Below are 17,290 nucleotides of genomic sequence, written 5' to 3'. Positions count from 1 at the left end.
CATGGCTGCTATTGGGGAGCAGGCAGGAGTTGGGTACCAATGCCGCCTCACTGACATGGCTGACACCATGATTTGCTCCTCCCTCAATGTGCTTTTTGGTCCTAACTCAGCCTTGGTGAGAATATCCAGGTGGAGGAGTTGAGACTTTAACTGCTAGGAGGCGGGAATTTCAGTTTCATTAGTAGGCAGTGGCCTCTCTTTTCCCAACAAGACTCATTAGGTAGTGAAATTTTAAAACACGAAAACATTTCAGATGCTGAGCAGCCACAAAGCTGAGGAATATCTAGCCTAGATCTGAAAGGATGACTTAATATCCAGTGGTGACATGATTTCTTTTGCCCCTTTCTAGCCAATAGATGAGAGCAGTCAGATGAGCGACCTGCCTGTCAAAGTGACTCACACAGAAACCGGCAAGGTCCTATTTGGACCAGAAGCACCCAAAGCAAGTCAGCTGGATGCCTGGTTGGAAATGAATCCTGGGTATGGTGTAAAAGAAGTGCTATTAGTATTCTTTGGGCTTTGTAGGTTTTGGTGGTCGTTGTAAAATCTTGAAACTGAGGCAACACAGCCCTTGCTGAGATGGTAGAATTTGTTATCTGCATTATCATCTGTACATAGAATGTTCTAGTTAAGTCATATGTGTCTGAAGTGTTTTATAATTTAAAGACCTAAGCACCTCTTCTCCAATCCTTTTCCTTAGTTATGAAGTTGCTCCTAGATCTGATAGTGAAGATAGTGACTCTGACTACGAGGAAGAGGTATGCATACATCTCTCTTTGGGATTTACTGAATTGAAAGTTGGTGGAGGGGAGAGAGATCTCGCTGAACATAGGCCCAATCCCCTAGACCTTCTATCCCTTCTTTCTTTGGAGTTGGTTTTCAGGTGAGGATTGCAGAAGTTCTCATGGTGCACTGATCTTTGGGGGGCTTCTGACTGTTGGGGAAGCTTGGCGAATTCTAGATTCATTTGGGACCAAGGAAAGAGGAGCTGGCATTCAATTGGAGATGGCGAAGAGGTCTTGCAGGGAGAGATTACTGTAGGAAAAGCAATCCCAGTCTTCCAAGTGTTTCATGCTGAGAGTTAACTGCCTAAAATTTTTGAAGTCCTTTAGGCCTTAGAGTCTATTTGAAGTTGTGAGTCTGGGAACTTAAATGAACAGACCAACATGGGCTTGGCTTAATGAACTTACTGATCTGGATTTCTCTCCAAATGTGATTCTTATTTGAATCATTGGATACCCAATGAGAAGCAGATTTCTCATGAAATGGGAACCTTATATACTTTTAATAGGAATTTAGAAATAATATATTTGTTGGGTCAGTTATGAAATATTTAATAAGTACAGATAGAAGGATTAAATGATTTTTATCTCCTTTGCTAGAACATTGTTACTATGTAGCTATTAAATGTGGTGCATAGAGATGCCACAACTTGTTAAAAAGCAAATGCTTTGGGGTCATGCTGTATTTTTTTCCCAGCCCTTCTTTTTCTTTATCTTGTTCACTTGGGTGAATGGGTCTATCCATGATCAACTGAAAGAGTTTTCTCTGTGAGGAGGAGAGCCAGAGGGGGTAGAGAGAATAAGATAAAGTAGACTGCTTAACCAGGGAGCTGGGAAGAGATGAACTCTGACCTGGGGGTAGCCCTAAGTCATAAGCTACCACAAGTGACTTATGGCCAATCATTTCCCCTCCCTCCACTTCCTCACCTAGGAGGTGAAGGCTTTGTGCTGATGGCTTACTCCTTGCATTGTTGGTTTGGTTTTAGCACTGACACTGTGTCAGTTCCTGCTTTTTCATTCAAAAGTTATGAAAATGCATGGTTACCTATAAACCTGATTTTAACACCAGGTTAGTAGTGGACATAATTAATATTTAGTGACACTTTCAAACTGGTTGGTGGAGTATGGTACATACTCAAGAGGTAGAGATGTAATGAATCCTATGCTGAGTCAGTGTGTTTTTTCTGAATGCTTAGATATGTGTTGTGATGCAGCCATACAAAGCAGAGTGCTCACAAGTTCAGGGTCCCCAGCTAGTGTGGGGGACCCCTAGAGTCCCACAGTGTGATCAGAGGGAGCATTTTTAGGAGAAAGAGAATATTAAGATCTCTAATATCTGCCTTTGGAGAGAGGGATATGGAGTTCTACTAAGAGCAGATATGGTTTATAAGGACTCTGAGTAACAAAATAATGACAAATATCTTTCTGGCATGAGTTTTACATGCTTGTTCTCAGAGAGTCCCTTTTGTTCTCTCAACAGCAATAGAATAATGAATTCTCAGGTTTAAGTAGATGTTAAATTTGCTTCCTCTTTTTTTGTGTTTACTTCATTTGTGATGTAGAATACTATGTAATATCTTTTTAGAAAATACTAATCATAGGATTCCCTTGTTATAAGGGTAGGTTTCTCCATATCTTTGTTCCTTCCCCAGGATGAGGAAGAAGAGTCCAGTAGACAGGAAACCGAAGAGAAAATACTTCTGGATCCAAACAGTGAAGAAGTTTCTGAGAAGGATGCTAAGCAGATCATTGAGTGTGTATCCCTCAGCGTTTTCTAAGAAATCCAGTGCATGAGGATCATGCTGTGCAAATTTTCTTTTAGAAAATTTTGTTCAAGGAAGGGAGCCAACTTCATGCTCACACTCTGCTTGAAACTGTGTCCTCAACCCCTCAGAAGTCACTTCTGAGCTTTGGACCCCAGGTCCAAGGGCATTAAGTTGTCATCTCTTCTATCTTTTCCTTGCTGCTTCCTTCCCTCCCTCCTTTCCTCACTCTCTGTTTCCCTCTTTCCTTCTTCCCTTCCTCTCATCCTCCCCTCCTTTCCTATCATTTGCATGTCAGCCCCAGATTAGGCTAATCAAACTATCCCTCAACTGGCTGCTTTCCTGTCTTTCCTACCTCCCTTAATGGCATCAACACACCCAGAAGCCCAATTGTGAAACATCTTGTCTTGGTCATCATAGCCAAATCAGCAACCTATTCTGTCCAGCCTTGGAACTTCCCCTCCACCTCCCCCCATCAAAGTGCCCTAGTGCTGCTCCAGCCTGTCCTCTCTACCAGGAGTTTGCACATCTCTTTACTTATACAACTCTATTATTATAGGGAAATTGTTGTGAAACAGTCTGTAAAAGAGAACTTTTCAAAAGATGAGATTTTAAAAAAAAACCAGAAATAGACATGTAATGTAGTCCTCCTTTTTCCATAGCTGTATGTTCCACTTTAGGAGACTTTGTTTCACCAGCCCTCCCTGCTCCTTGAGGGAAGGTTTTAAGAATGTTCAGTGGCTCCTCACTGCCCATAGAGTAAAATGCCACCTCCTTAACAAGCATAGAAGATGGAAGACTACCTTTCTTTTTTCTGACCCTTTAAAGTCCTCTTTGTTCCTTCAAGCTTTAGCCAGTGTTCTGTGAATAGGATTTATCTTTGTATTCTAACAGGCTGGGAAAGCATCATTGGCAAGGTGTTAATCTGAAGCTGTAGGGTTGACCTCTGGTGCTGTTTGGAGGTCAAGGGCACCTTTTATGACCTGGGCAAATGGAGTAACCTTTCTGAGCCTCAAGTTCATCACATGCATAAAATGGGGATATTAATAATGCTTAGTTTGCTTAGCTTTTGTGAAGGTTATGGATAATATATTTTCACTACTACCAGGGATATAGTCATTGCTAAACTATACTTATTGTAGTTATTTTAGGCTCTCAACTCATTTTGGATAAAGTAGCACAAGTACTAAAATGTCTCCACATACTTTTCCACTGTGTCTTTTTCAGAACAGCGAAGCAAGATGTGGATGATGAGTACAGCATGCAGTACAGTGCCAGAGGGTCCCAGTCCTACTACACCGTGGCTCATGCCATCTCAGAGAGAGTGGAGAGGCAGTCTGCTCTCCTCATTAATGGAACCCTGAAGCATTACCAGGTAGTTGGCATGTTTGTGTTTTCTGGGCGAGTAGTCCTTTCCCTGCATTCCATCGGTGTGTGTCATGCCCGTGTTGGACTGCTTAAGAGGTTTGGAAGACAGTGACATATTTTAGTCACTTACACTTACAATATTGAGAACTGACCCACTGTGCCTATCATTCTTCCTTCTCAGAAAAGATGTGTGATCATTTTTCTAAGAGACACCATACCAGCTTTCTCTTTTGTAGTTTTGGTATGAATTTTGCTATAAGAAATACTGGTTTAACATTTGGAACAGTTTCATTGTAGATTTCTTCAAAATAGAAAAGCCAACCCCCTTCTATTAGTGTCAGCTACATCCGTACTCCAACCTGAAGTAAATGAAGCATTTTAAAAATTTTTTCGTTGTGACTAGTTTTATGCTATGGATTCAGCCACCTAGCAAAATCTATTACATTTATACTTTTTCATCTGTTTATTTTTCCTTGAGGTGCTGGGGATTAAACCCATGACTTTGTGCATGCCAGGCATACACTCTACCACTGGCTATATCCTCAGCCCTTCATTTATGCCTTCTTTGAAAAAGTAAAATAAAGTTGTGAGCATCCATGCTTTGATAAAATTAGGCTGTAACTGTAACAGATGTGTTTCATTTGACCTGTCTGCTTTGAGGTCAACTCCTGTGTTCTACATTTTTACTGCTTTGTAGTGTTCTCAAAGTGTGTTCCTTAGAACATTTGGTCCATGAATTACTCTTCAAAAGTTTTTTTAAATAAAAATGCAAACATAGTAATTACTATCTGCTGTAACTAGGGCTATCATATAATTACTATTCCAAGTGATACTTGGGGGAACAAGTAGGAGCTCTGATTATTGATAATAGCATAACCCAGGACTGCCCCAATCAGTAGGGTAAATGTTACCCCTCTTGGTAATCCATGGCACACATCAGCATGCTAACAACTCTGCAAAAATAAATGTGTAATTCCTAATGCACATTAGCCTCCCGCAGTAAAATAACTTATTTAACTTTGTTTAATTTTGTAACTCTCAAGCTTCTTTGACCACCAAAGCCACATTTTTATTTGTCATTTACTAATATCTTATGAACTAGTGTCTCCTAGAATAGTCTTAGGGACATGGATTCTTTAGAACAGTGGTTCTCACTTTTTGGCATCAGGTCCCTTCCAGTCTTCAAACAAGGCTCTGTGCTTCTGCCATGGCATGGGAGTGAAGCATGCATGACTACTCATGTAGTGACACCTGACCTGGACTAAGTGTTAGCATGTGTTACTCACTATTGATTTTGTATTATCAGTGCTGATGTCAACAGGGTAAAAATCATGCCTTGGTATTATGAATATCATTCTGATTTTGTGGATATCCTGAGAAGGTATTGGGACCCCCAGGAGCCTCTGGAGCACACTTTAAGGACACTGCTCTGGCCTTGGTAATGTTTTTTTCTAAAGATAATGCAGCCTTCATGAGGTCCAGGGTGGTTTTAATCTCATTTGGCCTATCTGACCTGGTTGTTAACTCACAATGTGTTTTAATAAGCTTTTATTTATCTGTGAATGGGAGATCCATTTTTTTGAATCATTGGCAAATAACATTTAATCCCACACTGATTTCCTCCTGCCATCCAACAGCTTTTAAGCCTTCTTCATCACTGCCTTTTCAAACCTAGCTCCTCCTTTCTTCTCAATGTGAATTCGATGCCTCTTCCTTTCACTAGGCTGCTGTTGATTCCATCCATCCATCCATCCACTGTCTGCGCCTGGGTTTTTGCCTCATGAAGTTCCTTCTTCCTGGAATCTGATCACCCATATCTGCCTGATGAGTTCTTTGTTTGTCACAGACTAGTTCAAATTGTGGCTCAAAATCTTCCCTGGTCATGAGTAAGCTTTCTATCTTGCTCCTTGACAAGTTTTTATATCATAACTATTTAACTTTGACATAGCTGCAGCCTTCCTGCTGCTTCCTAGAGTTACATAAGTTTTGTTCAAATATCCCCCACCCCAATTACACAGCCTAGGAAAGTCCAAGTCAGTTCCCATAGTTTTTTGTGAATTTCTAGTCTTCTCTACGGCTAGTTTCTGCTTTTGTTTTATCTGGGATTAACACAGTTGAAAAATTCAGAACTTTTACGAGTTTTCATTTTTAAAAAATCCACTTTCACTACCTAGCCAAGTGTTTCTGGCATTTGGTTGACTTTCCAAAAGGTATGATGGTCTCAAGGTTGCAGGCAGCTTGTCTTGCTCACCACCTAGTGGCTTCCATTTATTTACCCTCTTCCCCACTCTCTTTTGTTTGTTCTCTTAGAAGGGTTTTCCCATTTCTCTCTGTATCTTTTGGTTCTGTGGCTCTACAAAAGCCTTTAGAGTGACTTGGGTTTTTGCACAAGTTACCCTAAGTGACTTATGAAAATATTTCTTCAAGCTATCACATTGTCTCCCTAAGAAAAATTCTGTACAATACAATTTTATACGTATACACTGGCCCTGTCAACTACTTCTTCGTTTATGGGTTTATGTGCCTTGTTTGTTTTGTCCTTGACTGTAAACTTCTGGAAGGAGGCATGCATCTGTCCATTTGCTATAGCTCCTTCACAAAGAATAGTTTTACAAATATTAACTACATTAACCAGTTGCTTTGTTCTTACATAAAAGAAATTAGTATTCACATTTCCCTAAGCATAACTTCATTGGCAAGCTAAATTGACTTTAATACACACATACACACATATGTGCATATAATTCATCCTACCATTTAAACCCAGCATCTGTGGAGTGATGGTGCAGGGGAATTGGGAATTGTAGGAGGGAGGTTTAACAATTTTGTATTCTCACCTCACCTTTCTTTTGTACTTAACATGAGGAATCCAATGCTGAGTCTCTCGTGCACTGCTCTTGTGTTTTAAAAATATGTTGCCTGTGTTTGGTTTCCAGGCAGTCGGCTCCCAGTGTGCTGCCTTTGGGGAGTACCCACACGGCACAGTTTCCATGCGCTGCCTGCGAACTCTGTCTCTTGCCAGGAAGAGGAATGTCCTCCCAGGGGCCCAGCAGAGTGGCCTGGCTTTCCTGGTTGTGCGGGCTTCCTTGCTGAGGGCATGGCACCCTGGGGGCAGGTTGTTCATTACCAGGAAGGCTGTTTCTAATGATCAGTGGTCTGTGTGCCAAACCTGCCTTCTGGTTTGTTCATCCTTAATCCTCACATTGGCTTTTTGTTCTTGGAGTGTTGGAAAAGATTTGGGTTTGGGTTTTCTTCATTTATAATAATTCTAGAATGTCATATACTGCGAAATGCTAAGTAGGGATGAGCAGGAAAGCTGCTTAAAATCCTACCAGTATGCTACAGCCCATCATTTCTAAATCTGATTAACACTCAGCACCTGCTAAGCAGCAGGACGATTACAGGCTCATCGTTTAAATTCTTTTTGCATTGGTGCGTCCTACCACTATCCTACTGTGGGAAACCCAGCATACAGCACTGAAAAGTTAAGAAGTCACAGCCTCACTTGAGTTGTATTAGTATTAATTACCTGTGCAGATCTTGGATAATTGAAGCAATTACTCTTCATTTCAGCTCCAGGGCCTGGAATGGATGGTTTCCCTGTATAATAACAATTTGAACGGAATCTTAGCTGATGAAATGGGGCTAGGCAAGACCATACAGACCATTGCACTCATCACTTACCTGATGGAGCACAAAAGACTCAATGGCCCCTATCTCATCATTGTTCCCCTCTCGTAAGTAAAGTCATTTATTCCTCAGTCACCGTTCTGTATGTTGTAGATTGCCCTATTAGTAGCTTGTCCTTCTTTCTCACTTGAGGCAGAATTGTACCATGTAGTTGGATTAGCAGGAGCACGTAACCTGAATTTAGGTTTTTAATTTCCCACCCAACCCCACCCCACCACAGCCTCACTGATGGCGCATTAAGTACAGGCCCAAGTGATTTTTTATCAGCCATTAGCACTGCGGTCTACACAGTGTGCATGCTGTACAGTGGGTCTTATTCATCATCTCTCATTAAGTGGTTCACAAAAGGTAGAGGTGTGGGTATTTTTGTAAGATTTTTAAGATGTTTCCTCATTCCATTTCCAAAAGGTTTTGTGTGTATGTGGGTGTACATCTTTCTTTATTGAATCTTTTTAAGTGGAAATCAGAATCACAAGTATGAATTTTGGGTTAAACTAACCCCAGCGTGTGCACTTTGTGTTTCAATGACTTTGCCACATTGCAAGACCAGCCTTTGCAGTTAACCATCACATTCCCAGTGCCTCACCCACCTGGGGGTGGGGTAGGGGTAGGGAGGAAATGCTCCTTATTGGTCTTTAGGGGATAATCCTGAGTGAAGGACTAAGTTTTCTCAGTCACCCTCCCTGGGAGTGCAGTGAATCTGGCTGTTGCTGCCAGGTTGCCTTTTTATTCAAATGAAACCTATGACAAAATCTCAGTGCTGATAATAAGTTGGACCTTGAGTAAGAATAAGAATTAGAGTTTTGTATTTTCCTCAAAGTTTGTCTAAATGAAGACTATCTGCACATCTTTGCATATCAATTACCTGCTTCCTTTGCATTTTATCTATGTTTTGTATGTTCTGACTCACATATTATAGTGAGTATTATCATTCAGCATTTCTTCCCCTGCTCCCTCTTGGTAGATTTATTTAATAGTCCCATGTGGTTTTATAATTTCTTTTTTCCCAACTCAAGTTTTCTCTGAACTTACACAGCTACTTGTAAAGATTCTCTAACTCACTGTAGCAATTACTGTTTTTCAGTACCATATTCCAACTTCATTTTTTTGCTCCCTGCTCTTCTGCACTTTTAAATTTGCTCCTTTTGAGTTTTTTTTTAATGAATCATAAAGTTGTCATGCTTTGTGGCAGTTTATTTCTAACTTATCTCTTTATTTCCACACCCTTTAAATAAATATGTGGTTGAGATATTTTAAGGAAGGGTCTGAAAATGAATAAGAACATTGTTTTAACCACTGACTTTTATACAAATGTCTTTTTTTTAACTGTATTTTTGTTGTTATTCTGTAGGACTCTATCTAACTGGACATATGAATTTGACAAGTGGGCTCCGTCTGTGGTGAAAATTTCTTACAAGGTTTGGAATGCTGTATTTATATATAAATGTGGAAAAGCAAAAATAGGCCCTTTTTCTTCATTCTATATGCACATCTGTGAACTGTATTTGGTTGTAAAGTTTTGTCATGTACATCATGTACTAAACAGTGAGAGTTAATCATCCCAAGAAGATTACTGTAATAAACCATAATTACTTTCAGATAGTGAAATGCAGAAGAAAATTGTTAATTATCATATTGCGAGGTTTCTGATGAGAGTAATACAAATGACAAATATCGCACATTTTGCGTGCTGCTGACTGGCTCACTGTGGGCTGCTACTGTGCCGAATGTTCCTGCAAAGTCAGGCAATTACCCAGGCACCAGGGCTGCCTGCTGCAGGCTCCCACAGAAATGGAGCCTTTCAGCTGAGCAGCAGGTTCCCTACTACTGCAAGCTCACTGCAATTTCCTGCTTTCTTTCCCTTCCCCAGTCTTAAGTGGGAAAACCTTCTTATATGGATGTAGAAAGGGTCAAGACGTGCGTGTTTTAGCCAAGAGTTTCTTCATGGATAATGGGCAGATGATAACGCACGCATGTGCACATGTCACCCTCTAGGCTCTATTAAGCTGTGAGTAGTAAGAAATCACACCCGTGTACTTCCATTGGGTAATCTATATATTTTTCTTTCCATTCAGGGTACCCCTGCCATGCGGCGCTCCCTTGTCCCCCAGCTACGGAGTGGCAAATTCAATGTCCTTTTAACTACTTATGAGTACATTATAAAAGACAAGCACATTCTTGCAAAGGTATATTTTTAAAAAATTCTTTTATCTCTAATTGTGTATCATCTCACTGGAGTGTAAAATATTCCCCAAATTATACTCAATAGTATAATTTGATTATTGTATGGCTGCTAGCTTTCTGTTTTTCTTTCTTTTTTTTTTTTAAACCATGAGTCTTGGCTGTGTGCTTTAAGTTTTTGCTTGCTATTTTTGTCTTGCTGTGTATGATTGATCCTAGACTCTTCCCTGTCTGCTCATAGTTAATAAGTTTACATCATTTAAGAAAATTCACCTGGGTTCCTTTTGTAACTTTTCTCTCCAACATCCCTGAATGTGCCTAGAAAGAAATAATTGTTTTTGTTGCCCTGGGTTATTGTCAGTGTAACTGTATTCCTCTGTGCCTCTCTCCAAAGATGAGTAGGCACCTCTTCATCTGGTCTCTATATGAACGTTTACCTACACTAAGACTTGTGTGCTATATCTGTTTTTGTTTTTCCTGGTAAAATAATGGGTGATCGTTGTCCGAATTACTTGAGGCTTTTCCTGTGACTATTTGGAGCTGAGAAAGAGTTGTTTCTGTGACCTACATGTCTCCTTATTTGTATGTCCTAAGTTGTCTGTTAGCCAAAAAATAAAAGGTTTTTATTTTCCATTTATATCATGTGGTTTCCCAATATGTTCATATAGAAAGATGGAAGTACTGTCTTTCATGGAACAAATCATGAAAACTTAATTTTTCCCTTGGTAATTCTTTTACTCCATGGTGTTTTGAAACCACTGTAATATGAAACTAAGTTATGGCCAAAATTGAATAGATCCCTATTTCTGGGGTTTGTTCTATTTGTGCATTAAACCTTTGCTCTGGGAACTGAGAGCTCCCTTCATAGTATCATAGGAAATAACATAAAGGAAATGTGTGCCCAGGGGAGATTTAATAATTGAGATGGCACTGACAATACTGTGTTCTATTCCTCATACTCAGAGATGAATTTGGCAGTGTCAAAAATGACATGTTTCCAATATTACTATGGGAATGTGTTTGTACATTTGAGATTCTTTTTAAAAAAATTCATATTGTGTCTTCCGCATATGTATTTCAAAATTCATTGGAGACACCTGGTAACGAGATGCATTGCTTTTATTTATTACTTGAGAAATGGCACTACAGAAAGGGGTAGTAATTTTTTCCAAGTGTTAAGACCTAATTAGGAGTACACCCAGTAGCAAAAGCAGAGGTCTCTGGTTCCTTGTTTACTATTTCATAAACTAAATTAGGCAGGAGAGTAGATGTAGAATATTTATCTAAATACATTTGGTTTTTTGGCCCTCTCTTCATGCTATTGGTACACTTGAGGTAGTTGATAGTACAACTTTAATTATTCTTCAGCATTTTCCTTGGAGGTGGTAGAGGAAAGAAAACAATCTGATAGTTTCTTTTACCTGCACATCCCAGCCTGACTGATGATTTTATTCTTTTCCCCCTGGTGTTACTGGTGCTTCTAATGAGGTAGGCAAGGACTGTAGAACACTCTGCTTGTCTGCCTCTTCTCTCAGAGCTTTGTAGCAGGGTCTGGGACATCTTAGTTGCAGATGCTTTTTGTGGCCACCGCCACTGCTGTGTAGAGAATGGACAGGCTTAGTGGAACATTCCTCATTGTTGTCACTTTAAGCAATCTAACAGTGGCCTTGAAGACGGTTGAAAAGTGAGGTGTGAGAGGGGAAATTACCTATAGCCTTAGGAAGGAGGATTATGCCATGAGCATTCTCAACTTTTTAAATAATCCTGATATTGGGAGATTGTTGTATGTGTGCTAATTCTGCAGGTTTGGTATAAATGGAGGAATAGTACTTTTGCATCACCTCTGCCAGTGAGAATATTTTCATTTTTAACAGAACAGGGATCTTAAACTGGGCAAGTAAGGAATATACATGAACTAAGGGAGCCTGGTTTCTTGATCTGATTTTTTTTAAAGAAGCTGGATATTCATATTTTTATGTGAACTATTCCAACTTTTTAATATGAGCAACCAGTTTAAACAAAGCCTAACAAAAGAAAGCAAAACCCAACACTGAGGCAAGCCATAAAGATAGTACACGGCCAGTGCAATAGAAAAGAAAGCAGGAAGCCAAGAGGAGCTCCGCTATACTTACCTGCTAGTGCCATCCTACAAAAATCACTCATTAATTTCTGCTTCAAGTACCTATCTATATTCCTTTCTTTCTATGAACAGAGATAGCACGGTCATGAAATCTCAAATAGCTCTCATGACACAATAGCAATAGAAGGAGCTTTGGATGGAGAAATGTAAGATCTAGATGCAGCAACCACTTCATTCTGGGCCCAACTTTCCTTCTTTGTAAAATGGTGATTTGTAATCATGAATCAAAGTTATTTCTTCTGAGGTGCATCGTTGCCTTAACATTCCATTATTGCATGAGTTTTACAGACTCTGTCAGGAATGGGAAATATTCTATTTTTTGAGATTCTTTTCTCTTAAGGAGTATCATACCACATCAAGTACAAAATTGGATTCTTTGGTTTTCCACACTTGCATTTGCCTTTTGGAAGTGGTTGTATTCTTCCTTGCTCACCACACATTGGTCCTTTCTCTTGTGTTACAGATACGGTGGAAATACATGATAGTGGATGAAGGCCACCGGATGAAGAATCATCACTGCAAGCTGACTCAGGTCTTGAATACTCACTATGTGGCCCCCAGAAGAATCCTCCTGACTGGGACCCCACTGCAGAACAAGCTACCTGAACTCTGGGCCCTCCTCAACTTCCTCCTCCCCACAATTTTTAAGAGCTGCAGTACATTCGAACAGTGGTTTAATGCTCCATTTGCCATGACTGGCGAAAGGGTACTGTTCTAACTTTTGTTTTTTTCACTGCATGACAATGAAATGAAATCAAAGGGCCTAAAGCTGAGACCATTGGAGCCACAGAAAGCCCATATGGGGGTTACAATGTTGCTTTCTTTGTGAAACTGATCAGTGGGTGAATATGGTCCCATCCTGGGATTATTTTCCCCTCTGAATCTAGAAGTATGTGGGGCATTCCAACCCCTTTGCCTTTTGCCAACATGTTTCCCAGTCCCTCAGAGAATATTCCTGACTGGTGGAATACTTAACCACAGCAGGCCACAAGGAGGTTGAACATGGAGATGTTTGTTGAACTAATTTAACCAGACCAACTCAACCAAATGAATACAAACACTAAAACAAATCTTTCCTTGTTAGAAACTTAGACTTCCCTTTGAAGTATTTCCATGTAGAGTTTGTGTTTAAAACTGAACTAATTTACATTAATTTTCTGAACATACTTGTTTCAGGTTCTAGTGTGGGCCTCTGTTTTGTCTACCAGAGTAGACATTTTCAAATTTATTATTGTTATTCCTTAATCTGTCTTCTGTTTGAGCTTGCATGGCCGTTGCAAGAAAAGAAATGGTACATGCCATTTTGATTAGTGGTTCCTTAACTATAATAATAAGAAGCCACTAAAAAATGCTTTAGGAAAAATTATGTTTGAACTCTTTGGCCTTTGATTCTGAGGTACCTTATAGGCACATTTGCTTTTGTCAGCAGTTGGCTTGCCCACTTGTACTAAGTAATGCCAATCAACTCTGCCCCCTAGAGGTTAACAGATGAAGGTGAACAAAAAAGTAAGGGATTTTATAACACAGGCTTAAACTTGAACAAGATCAAGCCAGAGAAAGGGAAAGGAGTTGAAGTGGAGGGACGTAGACATCCACCAGCTTAAACATGATCGAGTCTTGTTCTTCCACTTTCCATGTCAAGCGCCTATCCCCTCATTATGTTTCTGTATCTGAGACCACTAAAGTCAAGGGTCTACTTTAGGGCTTCAATTTAAGTAGCAACACATTAAATATCTCCTCTTTTCTCCCATTCTATCTCAATCTTCAATCTTTATTGCAGTCACATCCTATAAAACTGACCTGTTAGATAATAATCTAAAACTGGGTTTCTGAACACTTTTCCTCAGAACTAGGCATTAAGACAAAGGCACTCATTTAAAGGCCATTTTGTTCCCACCTGATGGACAGGAGGGTGAATTTGGAGGCAAGTGTGACCAGCATACACCTACCTGATTTTAATGCATGTACAATTCAGTCATACATTGAAATACATAAGAGATGGATCATAAAGCTTTATTACATAAAACATCCTTTAAAAAATCAAATTCATCTAAGGTTCTTTTGTAGGTGGACTTAAATGAAGAAGAAACTATATTGATCATCCGGCGTTTGCATAAGGTGTTGAGACCATTTTTACTGAGGAGACTGAAGAAAGAAGTTGAATCTCAGCTTCCAGAAAAAGTATGTTGCAAATTCAGTGTTTTTTGGGGGGGGAGAGGATACTCCTTGCAAATATATTTGAAGTGTCTGCATCTGAAACTGTGTTTCTAAAATAACAAGCTTATAGTTTAGTTACAGCTATCTTGAAAATATACTAAAGTGCCTGTTTTATTAAACAGACCTAAAGAGAGTAGGAAAATCACAGCATGCTCTAACTGGTTTCTAAAAACTTTTGGGCAGATTTTACAAAATTACCAAATTCTCTGAGTCTAGTTACATTTTAACTTTAGATTTTTTTTAAAGTTACTGACCTTGTTAAGTTCGCTAATGCAGACATGTGGAATTTATGTCATTATTGAAGGGCATAGAAAACATATGCCAGGTTTCCTGGAAGTGCATTCAGTATTTAATGTTCAGGATGTCACCATTCTGATTGTCAAAAATAGAGTTCCTGCAAATTACAGACACATCATCTAATTATTCTGGGACATGGTTTTTGTCTTGCACTATAAAAATTAAGTTGCTATGAACATTTTAAGCAAATATTTTTCAGATAACTCCAGTGCTTTAGAATGTCTTTTAAGCCCTTCACTCCACAATTCTAGGTTGGGTTTGAATATTAGTTTACTATATCCCTGATCATATTTTGGAACCATATACATTTGAAGTCCAAGTTTCATTCTCTTAAAGAGGAATTGCTTAGCATTGTGTACTATTTGTTGCATGAGATATTTTTATTTGAGTTTCTTTAGATGCCAATTCTGACATGTCTTATTTTTGTATGCTTGTGGTTTTTCTTGGTAACAACTATTTTTGGACAGATTTGTTCATCCTGTTCATTTTGAAGTAGGAGTTGGCAAGATGGTGTACAGAGTTGTTCACTTTGCTAAGAGAGAATTTTATTCATAATCTCCTATTCATTAATAGTCAGAAATATCATGCTTACCTTGCACGTATAAATATGTAAGTAATTGTTTTTCTGGTGAATGCATCTTGGGCATTGAGTGCTGTTGACTCTCCCTTTGACTTTCTGTGGCTTTTGCCTCTTCCATTTCTGTTGGTAATGGAGTTGAGTTACTGAAGAAGTAAGCTGGCAAGTAGGCACAGTGGTCATGTAGCTGCCTTGCACTGCTTCCTGGCGTGCTGTTACTGTGGTTCTGCAAGTTATAGAGATAGATGTGAATGATTTTAGTATTTTCCAGACTTGCTTTCCTTCTTTAGAAAAGGTAGAAAATCAAAGAATTAGGTGAAGCCCTTCCTTTATTCATTCCATAGAACTTCTTAATCTTGTTTATTCATTTCCCAAACTGGATAATATAGATTAAAAACGTGCCACCGTTAAAAATATGCCCTGTTTTAAGAAAATCCATTACAGGAAAACCCAAACATTTGCAGCGTAATGACTACAGGGTGATCAGTTGTATCACAAAAGAATTATTTGCTTTATTAAATATTTACTGTGTGGTTTGTTCTTTGTACAAGACTTCTTCTTTGAGGACCCTTGAAGGATGATAAACTTTAAAATATATATATATATATATGCTCTCAGATTGTCAAGAGTAAGTCTCCTGCATAACTATACTTGCGTTCCTTTATACGTAGAGTATTCTATTGGAAGTATGAGTAGTGCTCCATATATGGTATTGTCCATGAGTGGGTTTATAGGTGTCCATACTTTAAAGGTAACCATGTTGCCTTTTTTGGAGGCACACTGGTGGAGTAGAGATCACGGGCTCTGCCGTTAGTGGGCATAGGTCCCCACTGCATCTTCTGTATCTTACTACATGAATTTAGGAAAGTCACTTAATCCAGAGGGGCCTTAGTGTTCTCATCAGTGAGGTGGAAGATAGATAATATTTGCCTTGTAGAATTGTTGTGAGGATTAAGTGGGTGTAGTGTTCATAACACTGTGCCAGGCACACGGTAAGCAGCCAGTTAGTAACAGATGCTCCCCCCATAGTCCTTATAATTCTTACTCACGTTGCTGCGTCTAGTGGGAGTTTCACCTTCTTGTCTACTTTAAGTTCTTTCACTGTTTGCTTGTCTTTACTGTGTGTCCCGTGGCCCTCCCACATCTCTGCCCTACTAAACCTTTCAAGGTGGGTGGGGCCAGTCATATATATGTGTGTGACTGTTCTTGATCTGGCTTGGCCAATGTTCATTCTCTACCTTTCATGCCTTGTTAGAATTTTTTTAAAACCTAGGGAAAGTTGGAAATTTTAACAGTCTTTTCTTTTTTAAATATGGAATGCTTCATGAATTTGCGTGTCATCCTTGCGCAGGGGCCATGCTAATCTTCTCTGTATCATTCCAATTTTAGTATATGTGCTGCCGAGGCGAGCACTTAACGGCCATTTCTAGGAGAGTTCTTTACCACCACCTCTTTATAGCCACAAACAATATATATCTCTTACTTGGCCTGTATAAAGCTTCATAAAAGAATGAATAATGACTGATGGCAGGAAAATGCTAAATACACCCAGGGCAATTGTTCTCCAATGTTTTCATGAAACAGAAAGTGTTTTTTTTAATTCTGTTTTTAATTTACGTATAGTAAAATTCACCACTTCTTTTGGAGATTAGTTCTATGAGTTTTAACAAATGCATAATTACATTAACCGTGTTCACAACCAAACTACAGAGCAGTTCCAACACCCATCCCTCAAAAAGAATTCCTGGTGTTCCCTTTTCAGTTAAACCTTCCCTCTACTCTTAGCCTCATGTAACTCTTAACCTGCTCTTCATCCCTAAAGCTTTGTCTTTTCCAGAACGCCATACACATGTATCAAGTGTGCTGCCTCTTGCATCTGGTTTCTTTCGTTCAGCAAAACTTGTTTGAGAATCTTCCATGTTGTTGCATGTATCAACAATTGGTTCATTTTTACTGTTAAATTATATTCTGTAATATGGATGCATCACAGTTTGTTTATCCATATAGTGGAAGGACAGTTGATTATGGATAGAGCTGCCATAAACATTTGTGTATAGGCTTTTGTGTGAACATAGATTTTTGTTTCATTGGAGTAAATACCTAAGTGTAAGATTGCTTGGTCATCTGGTCATTGTACACATGACTTTATGAGAAACTTCCCCATTATTTTTACACTCTCTGAACTCCTCTGTAGTTCTGCTAAGCAAGTGATAAGCAGTCCAGTTCTTCCATTTTCTCATCAGTACTTGGTATCGTCAAGTTCTTTTTTTTAACA

General features: G+C 39.2%; 1 protein-coding gene and 1 non-coding gene across 8 annotated transcripts in view; one reads left to right on the top strand and one right to left on the bottom strand.

Moving 5' to 3' along the window:
- Positions 1-17,290, top strand: part of Smarca2 (SWI/SNF related BAF chromatin remodeling complex subunit ATPase 2) — a 166,467-nt gene that overhangs the window by 58,109 nt on the left and 91,068 nt on the right. For all 7 annotated transcript variants that reach the window (XM_074051968.1, XM_074051961.1, XM_074051965.1 and 4 more), the window contains exons 11-19: positions 350-480; positions 701-758; positions 2,435-2,535; positions 3,773-3,920; positions 7,487-7,650; positions 8,955-9,021; positions 9,679-9,789; positions 12,388-12,630; positions 13,992-14,105. In XM_074051968.1, coding sequence (XP_073908069.1) covers positions 350-480; positions 701-758; positions 2,435-2,535; positions 3,773-3,920; positions 7,487-7,650; positions 8,955-9,021; positions 9,679-9,789; positions 12,388-12,630; positions 13,992-14,105 — 1,137 coding nt within the window. The remainder of the gene's footprint in view (positions 1-349; positions 481-700; positions 759-2,434; positions 2,536-3,772; positions 3,921-7,486; positions 7,651-8,954; positions 9,022-9,678; positions 9,790-12,387; positions 12,631-13,991; positions 14,106-17,290) is intronic.
- Positions 16,322-16,428, bottom strand: LOC141415876 (U6 spliceosomal RNA). Its single transcript, XR_012440827.1, has one exon. It is a non-coding gene; the product is annotated as a U6 spliceosomal RNA (small nuclear RNA).

Source organism: Castor canadensis, chromosome 13, assembly GCF_047511655.1.
Source record: "Castor canadensis chromosome 13, mCasCan1.hap1v2, whole genome shotgun sequence".
Taxonomy (NCBI): Eukaryota; Metazoa; Chordata; class Mammalia; order Rodentia; family Castoridae; genus Castor; species Castor canadensis.
The sequence above is the reverse complement of the archived record's forward strand: the minus strand, read 5'-3'. Positions and strand labels throughout refer to the sequence as shown.